Raw genomic sequence first — 25,533 nt, 5'->3', positions numbered from 1 at the left:
TCTGGGAAATTGAGTCCTCCCTGATTTCTCCGTCCAATGATGGTATTGTAAGCCACCAAGGCTGGTTTCCCTTCCCACAAAAACCTCACACAAGCCTCTCGGATGGATTTTTCCGCCCACTCAGGAATATCCTCCACCGTCAATAAGTACCATAACTTAGATAGCAGGAGGGCAGACACCACTGTTGCTCTTCCTTGCACTTTCAACCACCTTCTTTCCCATCTTCCCAAAATCTTTTTAATTTTCATAACCTTCGGTTCCCAATTTAATCAATCCACTTCATCCCTGTCTTTCTTGCACCCCATATGCACCCCCAGAACTTCCAAAACCTCCACCACCTTAAAGGGACATTCCCCCAACCATTCCCCCCTACCCCTCCCTGCAACCAGGCATTGGGACTTACTATAATTCACTCTGGCTCCTGAAGCTCTACAATATTCCTCCACTACATCCACAGCTTTCCTCACTGACTCCCCATTTCTCAATGTTAAAGTTGTGTCATCTGCATATTGGTGTATCACCGACACCAGCCCAGAACTGGGGACCACAATCCCAACTACATCTTGTTTCTTTCGCATCATGTAACCTAATGGTTCTGCTACCAATTTGTACAACAATGGGGACAGGGGACAACCCTGTCTCACTGATCTCTGTATCGGAAAATACTTGGATAAAAAACCATTACACTTAACACAGCTAAATATGTTTGAATAAAAAATCCTCATCCACTGAATGAAATTTTCCTTGAAACCAAATGCTTCCAAAACCTTCAATAAAAACTCATGAGAGACCCTATCAAAGGCTTTCTCTTGATCTATCTTTAATACATAAGCCTCCATCCCACTCTCTTCCATGAGCTCTATCGCATCTCGGATTGAGACCACAGAGTCTGCAATGTCCCGGCCTATGACTCCATAGGACTGAGAGGGCCACACTATCTGCGGTAACACCTCCTTCAAACGATTTGCCATAACCCTCGCCAAGATCTTATAATCCACATTTAATAATGTGATGGGCCTCCAATTCTTCAGATCCCGTCTATCCCCTTTATTTTTATAAAGCTAAGCTTATGATCCCTCTCCTCATAGATGGGGCCAGGCTTCCCTCAATTTTAATTTCCTTAAAAACTCCTAAGAGCAATGGACTTAAAATCACGCAAAATTCTTAAAAAAATTCTGCACTTAGTCCATCGGACCCTGGGCTTTTCCCCCCCTTCATTCCAATTATTGCTACTTTTATTTCCGCTAATCCTACTTCTTTGTCACACATGCTTCTCTCATCCTCCTTTAAACCCTTTTCAATAAAAGCAGTAACCTTCTCCATCGCCAAATTGGAAATATCTTCTTTAGTATATAACTCTTGATAAAAGCTGCTGGCCGCCTCTAAAATCTCCCCACTTTCATGAATGATCTTCTCCCCTACCGTCAACTCTACAATTAACGATAATCTCTGCTGCAGCTTTTCTTGCTCTAGAAAATATCTAGTGCATCTTTCGCCCTCCAATGCATCTCTAGCCTTTGCACGGAGAATAGCCCCCTTGCATTTTTCAGCTTGCAATAATTCCCACTCTTCCTTTAGCACCCGGAACTTAGTCTCCACTCCCTTATCCCTTCCGTCAACTGCTTTGCAGACATCCGTAAACCTTTTATTTATATTCTCTTCTCGACGCTGGTTAGCTGCCGCCCTCTTTTTCCCATAACGTACCGAAAAAACTTTTACCTCATATTTGAAATTATCCTACCAAACTCTTCTTTCTTTCAAGAACAAAGGTTCCTTCCGAGCGTCCTTTATTATATTTATAATCCCTTCTTTATAAGCAATTTCTTTCAGGTATTGATTGTTTAAAATCCATACCCCTGAACCGATCTTAACTCTGCTGTTCCTAATTCTAAGAACCAAAGCTGAGTGATCACTAAAAAATACTTTGTTATAATAAATCTCCATCACCTCAGAACTTAACCCTTCCCGCATTAACACAAAATCTATTCGGCTCTGTTTTAAAACATCACCCACCCAACCTGATCTGGAGAACTCCCTTTTTATGGGGTTCTGGTCCCTCCATAAGTCTCTCAAATTTAAATTTGCCATCATTTTTACAATCATCCCTCTGGAGTTATCATCCTTAAAGGTCATCTGGGCTGAAATATCCATCCGAGATAAAAATACATTAAAATCCCCCACTATACAAGGATTTTCCACCTCTGCCGCTTCAGTGAATAACCCCCGAAAAAACTCGCGACGCTTGCAATGGTCGTTCAGTGCATAGATATTAAAGAGATCACAATTAAATCCCTCCTTCTGCCCCTCACTAACCTTTCCCTTTCCACGTAATGCCACCCCACCCCCGACTTCCATGTCTATGTCCCCCTCTAATTCCTCACACTCAAGCTCTTCTGCAACCCCCTGTGCCTGCTCCCCGTCTGATAAATAATCCTGCTCCCCGTCAGATATTTCATCTCCCATAGAGAGTCTTCCTGCTATCGCAGTTTCTCCCACTGTGTCGCTCCCTTCGACCACATCTCCACCTCTGACCTTTGCACCCTGTTCCCTCTCTCCATGGGACAATGGCGCACCTAAATTGTTCCCTTCTGACATTTCTATCTCGCCGATCACATCCTGCTGTCCCTTTAAGGCTCCTGCCTCTTGCTCCCTCTCCCCGTCCTGCCCCCTCTCGCTCACCAAGATATCCGACTCCCCACCTCTCCCCGGAGCACCCACATCCACCACACACCCCGCTCCCGCCTCCTCTCCCCCCGCAGCCACCAGACTCCCCAGGGGGAGCCGAACCGCACTAAGGCTCGAGTCTGCACTCGACCCTCGCTGCCCACTGCTGTCTTTGTTCCCCTTCACAGCATAGAAACATAGAAACATAGAAGATAGGAGCAGGAGTAGGCCATTCGGCCCTTCGCGCCTACTCCGCCATTCAATGAGATCATGGCTGATCATCCAAATTCAGTACCCTGTCCCTGCCTTCTCCCCATATCCCTTGATCCCTTTAGCCTTAAGAAATAAATCCAACTCTTTCTTGAATATATTTAATGAACTGGCCTCCACTGCCCTCTGTGGCAGAGAATTCCACAGGTTCACTACTCTCTGGGTGAAGAAATTCCTCCTCATTTCAGTCCTAAATGGCTTACCCCTTATCCTTAGACTATGACCCCTGGTTCTGCACTCCCCGGCCATCAGAAACATCCTTCCTGCATCTAGTCTGTCCAGGCCTGACAGAATTTTATAGGTTTCGATGAGATCCCCTCTCAATCTTCTAAACTCCAGTGAGTATAAGCCCAATTGACACAATCTCTCCTCATATGTCATTCCTGCCATCCCAGGTATCAGCCTGGTGAATCTTCGCTGCACTCCTTCCATGGTTAGAACGTCCTTCCTCGGGTAAGGCGACCAAAACTGCACACAATACTCAAGGTGCGGCCTCACCAAGGCCCTGTACAACTGTAGCAAGACATCCTTGTTCCTGTACTCGAACCCTCTTGCTACAAAGGCCAACATACCATTTGCCTTCTTAACTGCCTGCGACTGGTGCACAAGAATACCCAGGTCTCTTTGCACTTCCCCTTCTCCCAATCTATTACCATTCCAATGATAATCTGCCTTCCTGTTTTTGCCACCAAAGTGGATAACCTCACATTTATCCACATTATAGTGCATTTGCCATGTTTCTGCCCAATCACCCAACCTGTCCAAATCGTACTGGAGTTTCACGACATCCTCCTCACAGCATACCCTCCCACCTAGCTTTGTGTCGTCTACAAATTTGGAGATATTACATCCAATTCCCTCGTCCAGATCATTAATATATATTGTGAACAGCTGGGGTCCTAGGACCGATCCTTGTGGTACCCCACTAGTCACTGCCTGCCACTCGGAAAACGACCTGTTTATTCCAACTCTTTGCTTTCTGTCCGCCAACCATGTGCGGGTTAGGATGATTGGCTATGATAAATTGACTCTTAGTGTTAGGGGGATTAAATACGTGGGGTTACGGGGATAGGGTGGGATATGTGTTGGTGCAGGGGTTACGGGGATCAGGTGGGATATGTGTCGGTTCAGGCTCGATGGGCTGAAATGGCCTCTATCTGCACTGTGGGGTTTCTGTGGTTTCTGTGAACCAGTTTTCTATCCAAGTCAATACCTTGCCCCCAATCCCATGTGCCTTAATTTTGCACGCTAATCTCTTATGTGGGACCTTATCGAAAGCCTTCTGAAAGTCCAAATACACCACATCCACTAGTTCTCCCTTATCTATTTTACCAGTTACATCCTCAAAAAATTCCAGTAGATTAGTCAAGCATGATTTTCCTTTTGTAAATCCATGTTGACTTTGTCCGATCCTGTCACTGCTTTCCAAGTGCTCTGCTATTACATCTTTTATAATGGACTCTAGCATTTTCCCCACTACCGATGTCAGGCTTACCGGTCTATAATTCCCCGCTTTTTCTCTACCACCTTTTTTGAATAGTGGGGTAACATTAGCTACCCTCCAATACATGGGTACTGTTCCAGAGTCTATCGAATTCTGGAAGATGACCAGCAATGCATCTACTATTTCTAGGGCCACTTCCTTAAGTACCCTGGGATGTAGATTATCAGGCCCTGGGGATTTATCGGCCTTCAGTCCCATCAATTTTCCTAACACCACTTCCCTACAAATACTGATTTCTTTCAGTTCCACCCTTTCATCAGACCCTATGTTCCCCGGCATCTCTGGGAGGTTATTTGTGTCCTCCTTTGTGAAGACAGAACCAAAATATGTATTTAGTTGGTCTGCCATTTCTTTGTTCCCCATTATAAATTCCCCTGATTCTGACTGCAAGGGACCTACGCTTGACTTCACCAATCTTTTTCTCTTCACATATCTATAAAAGCTTTTACAGTCAGTTTTTATGTTCCCTGCAAGCTTACTCTCATATTCTATTTTCCCTTTCTTAATTAATCCCTTTGTCCTCCTTTGTTGAATCCTAAACTGCTCCCAATCCCCAGGATTATTGCTTTTTCTGGCCAATTTATATGTCCTCTCCTTGGATCTTATGCTATCCCTAATTTCCCTTGTTAGCCATGGTTGAGTCACCTTTTTTGTTTTATTTTTATGCCAAACTGGGATGAACAAATTCTGTAGTTCATCCATTCGGTCTTTGAATGTTTGCCATTGCCTATCCACCGTCAACCCTTTGAGTGCCATTCCCCAATCAATACTACCCAACTCGCTCCTCAGGCCATCGTAGTTTCCTTTATTTAAATTGAGGACCCCAGTCTCTGAGTCAACTACTTCATTCTCCATCTTAATGAAGAATTCGATCATATTATGATCACTCCGACCCAAGGGGCCTCGTACAACAAGATTGCTAATTAATCCTTCCTCGTTACATAATACCCAGTCTAAGATGGCCTGATCTCTGGTTGGTTCCTCGACATATTGGTCCAGGAAACCATCCCATAAACACTCCAGGAATTCCTCCTCCACAGTATTGTTACTAATTTGGTTGGCCCAATCTATATGTAGATTAAAGTCACCCATGATGACTGCGGTGCCCTTATTGCACGCTTCTTTTATTTCCCTTTTAATGCCATCCCCAACCTCCACCTTATGGTTTGGAGGTCTATATAACACTCCCACTAATGTTTTTTTCCCCTTAGTATTTCTCAATTCTACCCATACAGATTCCACATCATCAGAGCTAATATCCTTCATTACAATTGTGTTAATCCCTTCTTTAACCAGTAATGCTACCCCACCTCCCTTTCCTTTTTGCCTATCTTTCCTGAATATCGAATACCCCTGGATGTTGAGTTCCCAGTCTTGGCCATCCTTGAGCCACGTTTCCGTAATCCCAACCAAATCATATTCGTTTACCTCTATTTGCGCAGCCAATTCATCCACCTTATTACAAAAGCTCCTCGCATTAAGGCTCACAACCTTCAGGCTTGTTTTTTTAACGCTCTTAGACCTATTAGAATTATTATTTACTGTGGCCACGTTTGATTTAAACCGTTGATTTCTCTGACTGCCACTTTTGTTTTTCTCCTTCCTATCTTTTGCTTTTATCCTCGTTTCCCTTTCCTCTGTCTCCCTGCTCAGGTTCCCAACCCCCTGCCATTTTAGTTTAAACCCTCCCCCACAGCACTAGCAAACACTCCCCCTAGGACATCGGTTCCAGCCCTGCCCAGGTGCAAACCGTCCGGTTTGAACTGGTCCCACCTCCCCCAGAACTGGTTCCAATGTCCCAGGAACTTGAATCCCTCCCCCTGGCACCATTCCTCTAGCCACGTATTCATCTGAAGTATCCTTCTATTTCTACTCTGACTAGCACGTGGCACTGGTAACAATCCTGAGATTACTACCTTTGAGGTCCTGTTTAATTTATCTCCTAACTCCCTATATTCCGCTTTTAGGACCTCATCCCGCTTTTTACCTATATCGTTGGTGCCTATATGCACCACGACAACTGGCTGTTCACCCTCCCCTTCCAAGATGTTCTGCAGCCGCTCGGAGACATCCTTGACCCTTGCACCAGGGAGGCAACACACCATCCTGGAGTCTTGTTTGCGGCCGCAGAAACGCCTATCTATTCCCCTTACAATAGAATCCCCTATTACTATAGCTCTACCCCTCTATAGCACTCGGCGTGTTTTCCGCCATCTCCATCCCGTCCTCCGCTCTGCCATCCTCTGCCTCTTCCTGTGCTCCTTTCTCCTTCATTTTACCGGCTGTGTCCTCCGACTGCACCGCTCCTCCGGCCGTTCCACTCTCATCTCCTTCTCCTTCTCCCATTTCCTCATCACTCATATTGCTCCCTTCTGCCACACACTCACAGCGGGTGGGGCCTTTGTGACACACCCCACAGCTCTCCCCCTTGCAGCTCCAAGCGATATGTCCCGACTCACTGCAATTGTAACAATACAAATCTGGATAGTTTTTTACGAGATGTTCATGTCCCAGACAATAATAGCACACCTTTACTTGGTTATCGTGCAGCACACAAAAGTACTACACTCCTTCCAGTGTCTCGCACTTCATACTGTACGGCAAAGACCTCACCCCCGCTGCGAACTGCACCTTTACATACCAGGTTCTGTCTGCTACCCGTGTTCCCGGATAGTACCTCCTCTTTATTTCAGAACAGATTTTAATGTCCCATGACTCCAACTTCTTGCTTAGCACTTCATCTTCAGTGTACACTGGCAAGTTCAAAAATGAAACCGCCACCTCCTCTGAATATAGCAGAGTCACCTCCAAGAATTTCTCACCTATTTTCAGACTGAGTAGCAGTTTTTCCACCTCCTCACGGCCACTGATCGTCACCTCAAATCCCACATTCGGCTTTGGTCGGCAGGCAAAGCAGCTTCCCTCGCCACAGTCCTCATGAACCGCCTGGATTATATCCCAGGCTGAATCTTCTTATCCTCACACTGCACCACCACCGTGTTTTCTTTACCAAACCTCCTGGGGTCCCGGCCCAAATCTTTGGGCCTTCTTTTTTCCTTTCCCACCACAGTTTCTTCCCTAATTAAATTCCTCTCGGGAACATTGTCCTCCGAGGGGCCCGGCTCTCCGGACCCCTCAGCAGCCATCTGGCTGTTTTTTGTGGGCCAAAAAGGCCCTAAAACCTGAAAACAAAACCCACCACCAACTTTTTACAAAACTCCCTCCAACTCCCAGCTGCAATCAGGCAACCAGTAACACCTGGCTCACTCCTAGCCCCTCCCACCTAGAGAGTGCTACCCACTGGGCCACAGCTGACACACATGAATAATGTCATGGGATCTTTTACATACATCTGAACGAACAGATTGGGGTCTCAGTTCAACATCCCATCCAAAAGAACGTAGCTCAATACTGCACTGACGTTTGAGCCTATATTAGGGACTCAAGTCCTGGAGTGCAGTTTGAATCCAAAACCATTGACTGAAGGCAAGAATGCTACCATTGAGTCAAGCTAACAAGAAGTAACTAAGTCCTTAAATATGAATATGAATATTTACAAAACAAAGCCTATCTTTCCACATAAATTCAATGATGATTTGGTTTAATTCCATGATAGCATACATAGAAAAGGTATTCCTCAACACATGCCTCTTGTGTCTGATCAGTTTAATATTTGCAATTACATTGATTCATACACTCATACCTGTGTGTTGATTACTCCAGTACCCCAATATTGCAAGTTTAGGATTAAAACAATACCTCTTTGCCTATACTGAATGAGAAAAGAAATACCTTTATAAGTTGGGTTCTGTATAAAAGATTCAGTTGTATTCATAAGAACATAAGAATTTTTAGAAGCATAATGAAAGGCCATTGGCCTTTTCCTTTCTGATAGATAAGCCTTCTAAACAAATCCCTCAATCTTTTCTCATTTCAGAAGCATATCTAATTATCTGTTGAACACAAATTACAGTCTGGTTCAATAGATTTCCCTGGTAAATTATTCCACAAAACTATTACACTTTGGGTGAATAAGTTCCACGTGGCCTCAGCAATTTGACTGGATCACTTTGTCAATTCCCTTCTAATCTGGAAACCTTCAATTAGGTAACCATGAAGTCTTATGTCTTTCATAGAAACCAAGCCCAATCTCCTTAACCTTGCTACATAAGTTATATTCCTGACACCTAGAACCATCTTTGCTGCTCACCTCTGTACCCCTCAAGAGCAATCTGACCAAATGACCAGAAATGCACTCTGTACTCCAGAAATACTCTGACCAATGCCTTACTTAGCAACAATATATCATGTTTTGATTTGTATTCTATCTGTTGGCTAAGGCACACTTGTACCTTATTTGCCTTTTTTAAACTGCAGCTAACATCTGATTTTTGTTTACAAGCAAACTTTCTATCCAATACTTTGCTTTACCTCCCATTGTGTGAGTCCTTACCTTAGCTTAGCCATTAATTGTCAATATAGACCCTTCTAAAAGCTTTCTAAAAATCTAAGTATATAATATCTACTCTAATTCTTGGCCTAGTATGTCAGTAATGTCTTTAGAAAACTCCAGAAAATTAGTTAAACATGATCTCCCTTTCTGGAATGCTTGATGCCTATTCTTTTCTAAGCATTTACCTGCTAGAGATCTCTCATTATCATTTCAAAAACTTTCCCTACAACCAGCATTAAATTTACTGGTCTATAGTCTTATAGTTTTCTACCAGTATCTGCTCATCAATATAATCTATCCACCACCACTAGAGATGGGCAATAACGCAGCCTTGCCAGCATCGCCCACATCCCGATAACAAAAACAATCCTTACACCCCGACTGATTCACATTGACCGCCACTGGCCCTTATTCTGTTCTGATTTGATTATAAAAAATTTTGATTGCAGCCTCACCAATTCCTGTAAATAATTCTTACTTCTCTGCTGTAGATCGCTCAATTATTATGGTCCCCTATTAACTTGTTAACCCATTTTGCATTTCCCTGAAGTATTTGTTTAAGGCCAAATATGTTTCTGTCCTTTTGCATGCTCTCCTAAGTATTTCAGTTAAATACTAATTATGATCACTGATTGTATTGCTCTCCTACTACTTTATAGAAGTATTTTTATCTTTTAAGGTAGAAATGCCTACCAGAAATTCTGGAGTGCATTGCCTATCATGGTGAGAAAATCGTGGGCAGCACATGCCCAAGTATCTGTTATGTACTGCCAGTGGATGAACCTCTCCAACGTCAGTGCAGACTTGTAACTTACACCTTATGGCCCCGGAAGGAGTCGCGAGCGCCCGCCGGAAATTCAGTTTGAGCGCCCCAAACGGAAGCGCGGCGCTACTCAAGGCGCCCCACATTCATTTTGGGGTGCTGCAACTGAAAATTGCAGCACAACGTGCCACAGCACCACATGCTGCGGCACGGCGCGCTGCAGTACTGCAGGCCTTCCTCCCCTTCCTAAAGGGGAGGGGCCTGCTGCAGCGCGATCTGAGATCTCGAATGCCGGCAAAAGAGCCCGGCACCGAGGAGAGGTGCCGGGCTCTTGGGAGACAGCCGGCACAATGCGGGGGGGGGGGGGCGCTCAGGAGGCCGGGGACGGCTGCGCGAAGAGGTGCTGGCAGGCGGGCAGCAAAAAAAATGGCCGCCCCGCACCTCAGCGCCTCTACCGCCACAGGTAGGCCCCCCTGAACCGGTCACAAATTGCGACCGGCGTTACAGCGGGGGGCGCTACCAAATTTGGCGATTGGGGTGGTAGCAGGGCGCTGCACACACCGATGACGTCATCGGTGGCGGCGCAGCGCTACTGGCTAATGCCGCCATTAGTGCCCCGCTAAATTTCGCAGGAGGCATGGCCAGTGGCGCTAAACCCACTAAGTGCCCTCTTTGGGCGCTAACTGGTGGCGCAGCCCACCGAATTTCTAGGCCTATGCGTTTTATCCTTGTCAGCATCAATGATTAATGTACTTGTATGATATTCCTTTGTTCTCTATTTTTTTATTTATTCATTCATGGGTGTGGGCGTCACTGGCACAGCCAGCATTTATTGTCCATCCCGTATTGCCCTTGAGAAAGTGTTGGTGAGCTGCCTTCTTGAACCGCTGCAGTCCATGTAGCAAATGTACTCCCAGAGTGCTGTTAGGGAGGGAGTTCCAGGATTTTGACCCAGCAACGATGAAGGAACGGTGATATATTTCCAAGTCAGGATAGTGTGTGACTTGGAGGAGAACCTTGAGGTGGTGGTGTTCCCATGCACCTGCTGCCCTTCTCGTAGTGGTCGCGGGTTTGGGAGGTGCTGTCGAAGAAGCCTTGGCAAGTTGCTGCAGTGCATCTTGTAGATAGTGCACATTGCACCCACTGTGCACCGGTGGTGGAGGGTTTGAATGTTTAAGGTGGTGGACGGGGTGCCGGTCAAGTGGGTTGCTTTGTCCTGGGTGGTGTTGAGCTTCTTGAGTGTTGGAGCTGCACTCATCCAGGCAAGTGGAAAGTATTCCATCACACTCTTGACTTGTGCCTTGTAGGTGGCAGAAAGACTTTGGGAGTCAGGAGGTGAGTCACTTGCTGCAAAATACCCAGCCTCTGACCTGCTCTTGTACACATAGTATTTATGTGGCTTGTCCAGTTAAGTTTCTGGTCAATGGTGTCCCGCAGGACGTTGATGGTGGGGAATTCGATGATAGGAAAGACATTGAATGTCAAGGGGAAGTAGTTAGAATCTCTCTTGTTGGACATGGTCATTGCCTGGCACTTGTGTGCCGCAAAAGTTACTTACCATTTATCAACCCAAGCCTGAATGTTGTCCAGGTCTTGCTGCATGCAGGCACGGACTGCTTCATTATCTGAGGAATTGTGAATGGAACCGAACACCGGACAATCATCAGCGAACATCCTCACTTCTGACCTTATGATGGACAGAAGGTCATTGATGAAGCAGCTGAAGATGGTTGGATCTAGGACACTGCCCTGAGGACCTCCTGAAGTGATGTCCTGGGGCTGAGATGATTGGCCTCCAACTACCACAACCATCTTCCTTTGTGCTAGGTGTGACTCCAGCCAGTGGAGAGTTTTCCCACTGATTGCCATTGACTTCAGTTTTACTAGGGCTCCTTGGTGGCACACTTGGTTAAATGCTGCCTTGATGTCAAGGGCAGTCGCTTTCACCTCATAGAATCATAGAATGGTTACAGCATGGAAGAAGGCCATTCAGCCCGTCGAGCTCATGCCAACTCTCAGCTAGTCCCACTCCCCTGCCCTTTCCCCGTAGCACTGCATATTTTTTTCTTTCAGATACTTATCCAACTCCCTTTTGAAAAGTAAGATTGAGTCTGCCTCCACCACCCTTTCAGGCAGTGCATTCCAGATCCTAACCACTCGCTGCATAAAAAAGTTTTTTCTTACGTCGCCTTTTGTTCTTTTGCCAATCACCTTAAATCTGTGTCCTTTGGTTCTCAACCCTTCTGCCAATGGGAACAGTTTCTCTCTGTCTACTCTGTCTAGACCCCTCATGATTTTGAACTCCTCTATCAAATCTCCTCTCAATCTTCTCTGCTCCAAAGAGAACAACCCCAGTTTCTCCAGTCGATCAACATAACTGAAGTCCCTTATTCCTGGAATCATTCTCGTAAATCTTTTCTGCATCCTCTCCAAGGCCTTCACATCTTTCCTAAAGTGTGGTGCCCAGAATTGGACACAATACTCCAGTTGGGTTGAACCAGTGTTTTATACAGGTTCACCATAATTTCCACTCTTTTGTATTCTATGGGCAGGATTTCCATTGGGCCGTGGAGTTGGGATTGGAGGGGTGTGGGGGGGTTAACATCCTGAAATCAGGGGTCCTGACCCCCTGCACAGTAAGCTGAAGGCTGTCACTTTTGACAGTTCGCAGCCATTCTGCTTTCTGTGCTGGTGAGATGAGGGACTCCCGGAACCTAAAGGAAGGAAGGCTGAAAAGGTAAGAAAAGGTATGTAAAACTTCTTTAATCACTTTAGACACACCAAACACACTTACCTTTGCACTCATGCACACATCACTCACCTGAACACCGACATCTCAACCCCTCCAAGTCCTTCAACCCGACAGCTCGCCTCCTCTAACTTGGCGTGGTTTGGAGCCATCGGGAATCCCACACTTCAACATCAAAAATAGGGATTAGGCTAGAAACTGCCTGTTAACTACCTGTTAACAGGCAGTTAATTGGCACTAATCCCTTCCCGCCTCAGATAGGCGGGTCCCAGTGCAGGGCGGGTACCCGCCTGCTTTGAAACTGGTATGGAGGCGGGTTTGGGTGCGGAATGGGGTCAGGACCCCTGATTTTGGGATTTTAACCCCCACCACGCCTCCAATCCCGACTCCACGGCACAATGAAAATCCTGCCCACTGGGTCTACCAGGGCAGTTCTGTTTGTGGATCTTGGGAAGGAGGTAGAAGCGGGCTGTGCAGTGTTGGGGGACTATGAGGTTTGAGGTTGTGGAGGAAAGATCTCCAGAGGAGATAAGATTAGTGCCAATCTGGGAAATGATGGCTTGATGTTCAGTGGTGGGGTCATGGTCAAGGGGGAGGTAGGAGGAGGTGTCAGAGAGAGTTGGGGTTCAGCCTCCGCAAGATAGTGGTCGGTTTGGCAAATAACAACAGCGCTACCCTTGTCAGCAGGTTTAATGTCAATATTAGGGTTGGACCTGAGAGAACGGAGTGCTGCAAGTTCAGAGGGAGGAAGGTTAGAGTGAGTGAGCGGAGTAGAGAAATTGAGACAGCTGATGTGACACCAGCAGTTCCCAATGAAAGGATCTAGAGCGGGTAAGAGGCCAGAGGGAGGATTCCAGGTGGAACGAGAATTATGAAGACGGGAGATAGGGTCCACTGTGCTGGTGGAAGACTCCTGGCCAGAGAAGTGGATGCGGAGGCGAAGACGTCAGAAGATGAGCACAAGGTCGTACTGAGCTTGAAATTCATTGAGGTGGGGGCAAAAGGGGATGAAGCTGAGGACTTTGCTGAGGACTATTCATTTGGGGTCAGAGAGGGGAAGGTCAGAGGGGATAGTGAAAACATGGCAAAGGGTGAGATTGGAAGGAGGGATGGGGTCAGAAGGAAGTGAAGGGGGAGAAGAATCCGGAGGGACGCTGGTATCCAAGAATTGTTGAAGCTTGCGATCCTTGGCACATGAAAGGAAGAAAAAAAGTTTTTTGTTAAAGCGCCGGATCCTAGAAGCATAGAAGGATCACAGAAATTTACAGCAGAGAAGGAACCCATTCGGCCCATTGTGTTTGTGATGACCGAAAAGAACTATCCAGCCTAATACCACTTTTCAGCTCTTGGGCTGCAGCCCTGTAGGTCACAGGACTTCAGGTGCATATCCAAGATGAGGTGAAGGATGAAATGGAACTGCAGACCAGGCCAGCTTTGAGATAGAGTGATTTGGTGTACGCGCTGTGTACTCACCCGTAGGGCCAACGGAAGTGCCAGTTTTAGGCATGCACTGCGCATGCACTGGAAACCGGAACTTCTGTTCTTTGAAGAAAGGGCTTCACAGGTCAAACGCCTGCGCCGGATAGGCAGCGCGTACGGCTGGAACTTCCGTTTTTTCCACAGTTGCTTCAGTCCAGGTAAGTCTGAAACAGCTGCGCCTGGAAAAGCAGGCACAAGGCCTGCTTTTACCAAGCTAAGAGGTGAAGAAAGTTAAAAAAAAAAAAAAAATTCCACTGATTTATCATTTTAAAATACTTTAAAGAAAGGTAAGTTTATTTTTAGCCCCATTAAAAACTTTAATTATTTTGTTCAAAAATTTAAATTTTTGTTTAAAATTGTTAATTTATGTAATTTATAGTCATTTTAAAAATGTGATTTAAAAAAAAAATTTATTTGAAGTTTTATTTATGTTTTGGGGCTGATCTCTATTCATAGATTTGCGGTCTCCTCTACCATTGGGGAGACCAAACGCAGATTGGGTGACCGCTTTGCGGAACACCTCCGTTCAGTCCGTAAGGGTGACCCCGAGCTTCCGGTCGCCTGTCATTTTAATTCACCGCTCCATTCCCACTCGGACCTCACCGTCCTTGGCCTCTTGAATTGTTCCACGGAAGCTCAACGTAAACTCGAGGAACAGCACCTCATCTTCCAATTAGGCACTTTGCAGCCTTCCGGACTCAATATTGAGTTCAACAATTTCAGATCATAACCTCGGCCCCTATTACATTTTCACTTGTAATTTTTCCACTCCTTTCCCCTCCCCCCCCCTTTCCTTTTGTTTCTCTCTCACACCTGGCAGCTACCTCTTGCCCTGCCAGTACACTTCAAACCTAATCTCAGCCTATTACCATCTCGTCTAGCTTCGTATACCTTTTATTGTCTCTTTTACTGCTTTGGTTTCTTTTATTTCTTTTGTCCGATCGCAGCCCTGCCTTCGATCTATTTTCTTTTCTTTCCAGTTTTGAAGAAGGGTTCGACCCGAAATGTCAACTCAAATTTCTCTCCACGGATGTTGCCTGACCTGCTGAGTTTTTCCAGCATTTTCTGTTGTTTTTTTGACAGGTCTATGTCTTCTTGTCAAATCTATGAATGGAGATTCCCTGCTCTGATTGGCTCCCCATGGCCCACATGATCCCAGGAACGCTGCGAACTACATGCGCCCCTGGGATACGCGTGCCCTACACACCGGCAGTTTGAAGAGGCACAGCAACGGAATTCTGCGCCTCCCGGGAGCCCTCCGGTCCAGGCGCAGATTTTTCCAAATGACAGCCCTCCGCCCGCGGGAGGGCTGCCAACGGAATTTCTGGGCCAAATTATTTTTAGCTGTGCCTATGTCTGTTTTGTCAATATTTGTATTACAAACAACTATTATCAAGTCCAATTTTGTACACACAGACACTGTTCAAACTCGCATTTTGATCTTTCAGGTGATTGTGAGATGGCTGTTTGTGGGGGAGTGAGCTGTATCATTGAACCACGAGTCAATGTAGCACTTAGCAAAGCAAAAATGATATCTCCAGATGGAATGAGCAAGCCATTTTCCAGCAATGCTAATGGGTATGGAAGAGGAGAAGGTTGTGGAATTCTTCTCTTGAAGCCGCTTGCAAAGGTAATGCACAACTAATACACATCTTTCTCTACATTTTTATCCAGAATAGCCACTTAAATATTAATATGTATTCCAATATCTTTCCTATAATTAAATTGTCATATCCATTAATCCTGCTAACAGGCACAGAAGGACCATGATCAGATTTGGGGAGTAATAGCCTGTACTGCAGTCAATCAGGATGGTAGGACAGTCACACCCATCACCAGACCCTCCCAAATGCAGCAAGAAGAACTGTTGAGAAGTATTTACCCCAGGAATGTTGACCCATCACAGATTCAGTACATGGAGGCTCATGGAACCGGAACACCAGCTGGTGATCCTACAGAAGCAGCCAGCATATCAAATATTGTTGCACAATCCAGGCATTCAAACTCACCTCCACTTATCATGGGTTCTGTCAAAGGAAACATTGGTCACACAGAATCAGCTGCAGGAGCTGCAGGTTTAATTAAAGTTCTCCTCATGATGTATCATGGAAAAATCGTGCCATCACTTCACTACTCTGAGAAGAATTCAAGCATCAATGCAAAAGCTTTGAATCTATATATTCCAACTAGTGTGAAGAAATGGGAAGAACATTGGGAGAAAGAGAAGATGGCAGGGATCAACTCATTTGGATTTGGGGGAACAAATGCTCATGTAGTAGTAAAGCAGTACAAGCAGGATTCTGTTCAGAACTGTGTACAAAAACCCTTAGAAATATTTGTGCTTTCTGCTGCCTCCCAGAATTCAGTTAGAATGATGATAAAAGAGACAAGTCACCAAATAAGGGAAAGTGATGACACAGTGCTCCAGAACCTGGCATATACATCTGCATGCAGAAGAAGCCACAAAAATCATAGATACAGAAAGGCATTTGTGGCATCTTCTCTCAGTCATCTACAGCAGCAGCTTAAATCAGCTGCAGATACTGAAGTGGCTCAGATCAAGCGAGGTGTAAAGCTAATTTTTGTGTTTTGTGGCAATGGTGTTTTATATCGAGGTATGTGCAAACAACTTCTACAAACAGAACCAGTGTTCAGGACACAGATGGAAGAGATAGAAAGAATATTCAAACCATACACAGACATCAAATTAATAGATTTAATTCAAAACAACTGTGATGACTTCACAAAACCAGACATAGCACAGCCGCTGCTATTTGCCATTCAGGTAGCAATCGTGTCTCTTTTGAAGTTTTGGGGAGTTCAGCCTGATGTAATCATTGGCCATTCGGTTGGGGAAGTTGCTGCAGCACATTGTGCTGGGATACTTTCATTACAAGATGCTGTAAAGGTGCTTTACCACAGAAGTGCATTACAGTCAACAGTAACAGGAGGGAGGATGTTGGTGGTTAGCAATTTACCCGTGTCAAAAGTGTCAGACAAGCTTGATTCCTATTCAGGGAGACTCTGCATTGCTGCATTCAATAGTCCCTTATCATGCACAGTGTCAGGTGACTCCAGTGCAATCGACAAACTGTACACAGAGTTATCCAGTTCATTTGGTGACAAAAATGTATTCCTTCATACTTTGGATGTTCCAGCAGCATATCACAGTCACTTGATGGAACCAATTTTAAAGCAGGTGGAAGAGAACATAGGCAACTTAGAAAAGCATGAAACAGAGACAAAAGTAATTTCCACTGTTACTGGACAGTTGGTTTCAGGAGATGACTTTGTCACAGGCAAATATTGGGCCAGAAATATTCACAATCCTGTTGCTTTTGAACAAGCCATAAGAGCTGCTGTTGCAGAGGTGAAAAGCGCCGTGTTTGTAGAAATAGGGCCAAGAAGGGCCTTACAAAGATACATCAAAGAAATTGTAGGGAATGAGACTCAGGTTTTTTCTGCAGTACAGCCAGATAGAGATTATGAAACATTGCTTTCAGTAGTATCAAAACACTTTGAACTAGGGTACAATCCTAACTGGCAAAATATCTATGCAGAACGTGAGACTGCTCCGACATTGTATCCATGTTATAAGTTTGACCGTACTAAGCTTAAGGTCAGTTTTGAAGGCTTTAGGCGAGGTAACGAAAATATAGCATCTACCACTCATCCTTTCCTCAGCAGTTCAAACAAAGACAGCAAGGAATACAACTACAACCTAACACCAACAACAGCGCCATATATAATGGAGCACAAAAACAATGGAATACCTATATTACCTGGTTCCCTTCATGTGGAACTTGGCTTAGCATCTGCACTGGCAAGTATTAAGCCAAAAATACCCCTCAGTTTGTGCAAAATCAGTATTATATTTTCCAATCCCTGTATTGTGCAACCAAACTCAACTGAGCTCAAGGTACAGCTCAACAGCGAAGACAAAGTGACCAAGTTTACTGTTTTGGCATCTATTGCCACTTATGCGAAGGGAGAGGTTCATCAAGAAAAGGAATGCACTGTTGAAGAAAGTAGAATCGCTCTTGGACCTATTTTACAAAGGACCAAAGAAAGGATAAAGCCAGAAGACATCTATGAAGAACTCTCCTCTTTAGGTTTCCAGTATGGTTCAGTTTTCAGACACCTTGGAGATGTGTTCTGTGGGGATGAATTAAAGGAAGCCATAACACGTGTTAAAGTACCAGATGAGATTGTGTTGCAGATGCATGAATTCTACATTCATCCAGTCATTTTAGATTATTATATGCAACTGACTGCTTTTGTAGCAATTAAAATATCAAAGTCTAGGGCAGGGTTCCCAACATCCATAGGGAGTTTGATAGTATGTCGACCAATGCAACAGGAAATGATGATGTATATGAGGACATGTAAAAATACTGCAGAATTTTTTGAGGTCTCGGGGGGGTTTACAGATACAAAGGGCACAGTCATTGCAGAACTAAAAAATGTCAGAATTACATTTCTTAGCCAACAAAATTCCACAGGATTCAGTAACTTTTTCTACCAAAATAACTGGGAGGAAATTGTTCACCTTCCCAAAGGTATAGATCACGCTTCTGCACCAAAATCATTGGTATTTGCAGATAACTATGGAATTGCTAAAAGCCTTCAAAGGCACTTGCACAATCAGTCCTCATATATTCCTTACCAGGAACCTAAGACATTGATGGAGACAGGAATTACACAGATTCTAAGACAGCACAATGTGAATGATTTGAACAGCTTTGATGAAGTGTTATTCCTGTGGGGGATTCAAAACTTAACTGACCAGAACAGCAACGCAGTGGTGGAGCATGTCAGCTGCTGCTGTGAGATTTATCGTCAAGTCCTTCAACTGGTTCGAGGGAAAAAATCCACAAAGTCTGTCAGAACAATCACCTACAGGACATCAGAAAAAACAGTGGATCAAATCACTCCAGGTTTTGCCTTATGGGGTATGACCAGATCGTGTGTTGTAGAACTTCAAGAGGTTTCTTTCCAGCTGATTGACATCAGCTCTGTCACTGATGCAGATATTACAGCATTAGCTAACATAATTAGCCTGCCTCATAATTACCCTGAAGTAATAATTAGGCTGGGAAAGATGCATACTTCCCGCATCACAAGAATAAGCAATAAAAGTTCAGACAATATTTACAGCATGGTTCCTTACTCTGGTGTTGAAAATGTTATTTTCCAGACAATGGATCCCTACAAAGTTGTGAATTTCCATGCAAAGCCGCAAGAAGGCAAAATGAATCAGCCCACAAAACAAACGGCACACGTTAAAATTGATTCAATTTGCATCCATTCGTCAGATTACTTTCCAGTCAGTGTCTCAGCTATGAACTTTGGACGGACACTGTACTGGAACAAAACTATGACTGAGGGGCACAAATTAATCGCTCTAGACATTAGTGGTACAGTCACAGCAGTCAGCAATGATGTAAAGACCTGCAAAGTAGGGGATCATGTTGTTGCATGTTACCCAGTTGCTGCATTTTCAACAGTCAGCCTTCCTGCATCTGTTTGTTACAAAAGCAGTAAAATTCCATTGCTGAAGCGGACACCATGCGTTTCATACTTTATACTCGCATGGGAAATACTCCATAACATTTTACCTAGAGCTAAATATCACAAATTCTTGGCAATTGTTTCCATGGCACCAGAATCATGTTTAGGTAAAGTTTTGTCCGTGGCAGCTAGCAAGTTGGGCTGGAAAGTACAAGTTCTAACTGAACCTAATGACTATTCACATGCTTCTATTCATTCTGATGCATTGCTTTTTCTGCCACCTTTTAAGACATCCTTAGTTGCAAAGTATGTCAACAGTTCTTCTCCTAGACATGTTGTTCTCTTTGACAACAATCTTGTGTTTGACTCTTCTCAAAACATTCTTGGTTGTGAAAAGGACAATGTCCATGTTCACGTTCTGCAGGTAGCTAACATATTTCAAAAGCAACGTCTTATGAAATCTGCACATGATGTTTTTAAGTGGATGAGATCAATGCAATTAAAGAGGCAACAGCTTGATTTACCAAAGATTAATTTTCAGCAAATGATCTTTGATGTGGATGAATGCAGGGAGGAGTCATACTTCACCTGCAAAGCTGTCCCAATTGTAGACCTGAAGAGCACAAATAGTAGGGTGTCAGAGATACCTGTATACCACAGTCAAAAACAACTTTTTAGAAGTGATGCTGCATATATAGTGACAGGGGGACTTTCGGGCCTTGGCTTTCAGACAGTAAATTTCATTGCCAAACATGGTGGTGGATATGTTGTTATTCTGTCAAGGAGCACGCCATCTACTGAGAAGCAGGCAGAATTTAGAAATCTATGGAATCAGTTTGGGACCAGTGTAGTTAGCATAGCCTGTGACATTTCAGTTCTGTCAAATGTTGAGAAAGCAATTAATGCCTTTCTTCACTCCTTCCCAAAGATTGCAATTAAAGGAGTGTTTCACAGTGCTGTTGTATTGCATGATGGACTTCTTCAAACTCTAAATAAATCATTGTTTGAAAAAGTTCTGAGTCCCAAAATTGCAGGGGTTCTAAATCTTCACAGTACAACACAATCCCTCCAGCTGGACTACTTTGTATGTTACTCATCAATTGCATCATTCAGTGGAAATTCTGCCCAGGCAAACTATTCTGCGGCAAACTCATTTCTTGACTTCTTTGTCCACTATAGGAGAAACCATGGGCTTGTAGGGCAATCGATAAACTGGGGTGCGCTAAACCTTGGCCTATTACTCAATAAGGATAGCACTCAAAGATTTTTGGAATCAAAAGGGATAATGATTTTGGAAATTTCAGAAATTACTGAATGCCTTGAACACTCCTTGTCACTGAACAATCCACAACATGCTATCTGTAAATTTAATTTCTCAGCTTTATATAATAATGTTGTCTCTCAAAATCCATCAATCAAAGCACGATTCCTTTCACTTGTACAGGATGAAATCAGTAAAACACAGGTCAATCAAAAGCAAGTGTTAGCCAGTAATTCAACAACGACACCTGAGCAGTATATCATTGCATTGTTGTCTGAAGTCAGCAATGCTGATCCTGCAGAGTTTACAAAAGAAACATATCTTTCCAGCTTTGGCCTTGATTCCATGCTAAGTATGACGGTACAGAATCGTATTTATCAGGAAAAAAGTATCAGCTTGCCACTCGTAACATTTCTTGATCCAAAGACAACAATACACACTGTGGTGTCACTGCTTGAAGAGCAAAATGCTGGCCAATCACACTTTGGAGAAACAATTCTGCCACTGAACAAACCTTTGGGTGATAAACTTGATGAAAACACCCAGCTCTAAATTAATTACTATTAGTTGCACTGATGACGGAGAAATTACATTTCCACTTGTGTGGAAAATAGTAATGCTTTTTCAGCATTTCCACTCAGAATCGTTATCCCACAGTTCTCCAAACATACAATAGGTGCTTCTAACAGTTACACAGCTTATTGATTCTGAATGCTATATCACTCAAGTAATGATTTGCATTTTATTTCATAATGAAATATTAATTTATTGCCTTTGATTAACATTAGACATTCTCAGAAGTTTGCCATGGTACCTAGTTCCTGCAAACATCATATTCTGAGAATCAGAAAAGCCATTCTGGAATATTACCCAATGGGAGATGATTAATTGGTGACATGGTAGCTCAGCTATGTTATTTCTCTCAGTTAACATGCTTCTTCTATTGTTATCTACCTGTATTAGGGAAATTTTAAAATAATGTAACAACACTTTGAATTCTGTATAGATGTTTTGTACATTTATGTTTGCAAAAGAATGCTTACAACTAATGAGGTCAGTCGAGGTAAATAACTCACCTGCTATGCCTGTGCATAAGTATGATTACATGATGTGATGGTAGCTTTCAAACTTTTTCCAAAAGGACCTTCTAGCCTGTAAATAACACATCATTGCAATATGCTTTTAATATCATTCATCACTTAATCATATTTTCACTAAATGTCAAACTCTAGTTAGAACATTGCTCTGGAATTCTCGCTGAATATTTTACAAAAGTTGTAACTTTCTTAATTAAAGAGCCAAGTTATATTGTTTTAATGCTATGATGCATATGGATATAATTGTGACTATTTTACCAAACTGCAATGTAATAAAAAATTCTGACTATTGCAAATACAACTGAATTCTAGTAAGTTCTTATGATTTTTGTTTTACTAAGAATCCATGGCCCCAATATTCCTCACTGGAATTCCCCACTAGTATGTGTTTCCAGGGCACTATGATGAGGAACACTGGGGGCTCGATTTTGCCAGGCCCGAGGAGGCGGGATTAGAGGCGTGTGAGTTGTTAAAATCAGCAAAAATGGCGGGCGGGCCTGATCCCGCCTCCATCCCGCCTCTGAGCAATTTTCCCAAATGCGTGTTTTCTGACCCCCTTTCCATCCCGCCTCCAAGAGACAGGATAGGCCCTTAAGGCCCTTAACAACCACTTAATAGCCTCTACAATCCCATTTTGAAAGGCCTTTCCATTTTTGGACATTCCCCCCATCCTTCACGCCTCCTCTGGAACATGTCAGGTAATGCTGCCGGCCTCACAAGTGGATTGCTTACTCACAGCCGCAGTTCCACCATTACAAAGGAGTTTTCACCAATGATCATTTGCAGGTGGCAGAACTTTGTTGTTTCAGGTCTGGGGGAACTTTTAACAGGCATACTCAGTGTTGGAGAAGTTTGGAGCCTGACACCCATCTCCAGTGTGACCTCCTGGGAAACCCCTCTCCCCACCTTGACTAAGTGCTTCCTCAACTGAGGCATACACCAGAAGAATGGCGACCATTTAATTCCTTTCCTCCTGGACATCAGATTCGGACGCAGACCAGCCGTGCCAGCAGCAGAACCATGAGCAACAGCAGCACCAACAGCAGGAGCATCAACAGAAGCGCCAAGCTGCTAGTCACTCACCTGAAGATGCACAGGCCAGAAGGCGGCAGCGAGCGACAACATTGCTGCCCGGGATGCAAGGGATGCACTCATCCTGGCCAGATTTGCTTAGCTTGCACAATCAAACACTTTATTCTCGCTCTTTCTTACCAGAGCATCAACAATGGAGAAGAACCTGCAGAATCCTCTCACTCTGACCACCATTCTGACAATCGCAAGGCGCCCTAAGCCCTCAATGTGAAAGTCCCATTGCGAAATGACACAGGCCAAAACTTCAACAGTTTGCCATCAAAACAGTTTATAATACAATCACAATGATGGCTGGTGTAGGGAGTTTTCTCCGATATTGGTCCCCCATTACACACAGTTCTTGGACGTCAGGATTTATAAGAACAAAATACACACGGCACAGGGTTTTGGCTCAACCTTTGATTCATTTGTTTATTGAACACACACACACACACACACAATTACTTCCCTAGTACAAACCTCTATGATTTATATCAGGCTAACAACCCCAAAATACAAACCCTTACACAAGGGTCATTTGCATCGACACAAACTGACACAGTTAAACCCGTCTGCAATTTGACTGTTACATATAAAGTTACCCAGACTCAATCACAAAACCCTTATTGTGATCTGACTGAAACTCACAAACTTACTCAGACTCGATCATAAAAGCCCCCTCTATGATTTGGCTGAAACATACAATCACCACTCCCGATCGGCTGTCTCTTGGAGTTGATTGTCGGCCCGAATCTTTCTGTTTGCTGTTCTGTCATCGGCTTCCCACACCATAGTCTTCAAAGTGATCTTACTTTAAACCAAAACCAACTTGCAGTATTTCCTGGCCCCCTTCTAAGCGTACGATTCATTTCAAAATGTGTGAATTGTCCATTGATTTGAGATATCTTTCTGACAATGAAACCCTCCCAAAGTGACTGCCTATGCGAGGTTGTTGGTTTCTGTTAGCATTCGTATTCAAAAGGTTCGAGGCCCGGCGTATTGTCTAGGCCTGCACTGAAACTGGTTATTCGGGGGCCATTGTCTAAGGTGGACAATGTAACCCCTTAAGGTAAATGAATATGTGAATGTCCTTATTCAGAAGCGTTCATATTTTAGATTGTGATCCAGTCGTAGTTTCGGCTGCAATGTTTCAATTAACCCTTTATTGCCAAGCCCTTTTTGCTGGCTCTGCAGTTCTGAGTTTTTATATTTCTAGCCAAATTTTTACCGTTGGGGGGAGGAACATATCCTACATCTCCCCCCTTTAATATCTCTTACATTAGAGATATTACTTCCATCCATTCTTCTGCCGTAGAGGGTGCATTGTCGGTCCCAGCCAAATATCACATTTTTTACACAGTCTATACATTTGATTCTATAATCCCAAATCCCCTTTATACAGTCTTTCCTGTTTATCCATTTTTACCCTTTGTTTCATTTTACACAATAACCTGAACAGATACAACACCATAATTAATTGCACAATTATCAATACATGTGAGGCAATTCTGATCGAGGGAGGAATTTCAAAATTAAACCCAATGTCCCACCAAGGTGGGGTGGTCATTTCCCTGATCTCCTCTTGTGTTTCTCTGTTTTCCTGCTGGAGAGTGTAGTAATGTTTCTGGGAAAGCTCCACTTCCTTTACCATTTTTGTCAAATGCTCAGGTAATGGCGGGATATCATGCCCAAAATGTGTTATATAATCTTGGAGGTTTGGTAAAATACCACGCATTGTGAGATTTACTGAGGTGTGATCTGAAATAGGGATTATCCTTTCCTGTGCCACTTGAACCTCTATCAGGGGTTTAAAACAAAAGGTCGAGTCGTAAATTGCACACCATGTATCATTGTGTACCCTATACTGATTCGCACTGGTGATGACGCAGTAGGTTCCGTTCCCCTCATAAGCAACCTACATAGAAACATAGAAGATAGGAGCAGGAGTTGGCCATTCGGCTCCTCGAGCCTGTTCCGCCATTTAATGTGATCATGGCTGATCATCCAAACTCAGTACCCTGTCCCTGCTTTCTCCCCATATCCCTTGATCCCTTTAGCCTTAAGAAATATATCTAACTCCTTCTTGAATATATTTAATGAATTGGCCTCAACTGCCTTCTGTGGTAGAGAGTTCTACAGGTTCACCACTCTCTGGGTGAAGAAATTCCTCCTCATCTCAGTCCTAAATGGCTTACCCCTTATCCCTAGACTGTGACCCCTGGTTCTGGACTCCCCCGCCATCGGGAACATCTAGTCTGTCTAGTCCTGTTAGAATTTTATGAGTTTCAATGAGATCCCCTCTCATTCTTCTAAACTCCAGCGAATATAAGCCTAATCGACCCAATCTCTCCTCATACGTCATTCCTGCCATCCCAGGTATCAGTCTGGTGAATCTTCGCTGCACTCTCTCCATGGCAAGAACATCCTTCCTCAGATAAGGTGACCAAAACTGCACACAATACTCAAGGTGTGGTCTCACCAAGGCCCTGTACAACTGCAGTAAGACATCCTTGCCCCTGTACTCAAATCCTCTCGCTATGAAAGCCAACATACCATTTGCCTCCTTAACCGCCTGCTGCACCTGCATGCTTACCTTCAGCGACTGGTGCACAAGGACACCCAGGTCTCGTTGCACTTCCCCTTTTCCCAATCTATTGTCTTCCCGTTTTTGCCACCAAAGTGGATAACCTTGCATTTATCCACATTATACT

The 25,533-nt window shown here is 44.0% G+C and overlaps 1 protein-coding gene across 1 annotated transcript in view; it reads left to right on the top strand.

The window, feature by feature from the left end:
• Positions 1-22,046, top strand: part of LOC147117076 (uncharacterized) — a 44,069-nt gene extending 22,023 nt beyond the window's left edge. Inside the window, exons 6-7 of the mRNA XM_085987696.1 lie at positions 15,331-15,512; positions 15,636-22,046. Of these exons, the coding sequence (XP_085843822.1) occupies positions 15,331-15,512; positions 15,636-21,206 (5,753 nt within the window). The 3' untranslated portion in view covers positions 21,207-22,046. The remainder of the gene's footprint in view (positions 1-15,330; positions 15,513-15,635) is intronic.
• The last annotated feature ends 3,487 nt before the right edge of the window (positions 22,047-25,533 follow it).

Source organism: Somniosus microcephalus, chromosome 5, assembly GCF_052327205.1.
Source record: "Somniosus microcephalus isolate GS21.2 chromosome 5, FLI_Smic_1.0, whole genome shotgun sequence".
In the NCBI taxonomy this organism is placed as follows: Eukaryota; Metazoa; Chordata; class Chondrichthyes; order Squaliformes; family Somniosidae; genus Somniosus; species Somniosus microcephalus.
The sequence above is the reverse complement of the archived record's forward strand: the minus strand, read 5'-3'. Positions and strand labels throughout refer to the sequence as shown.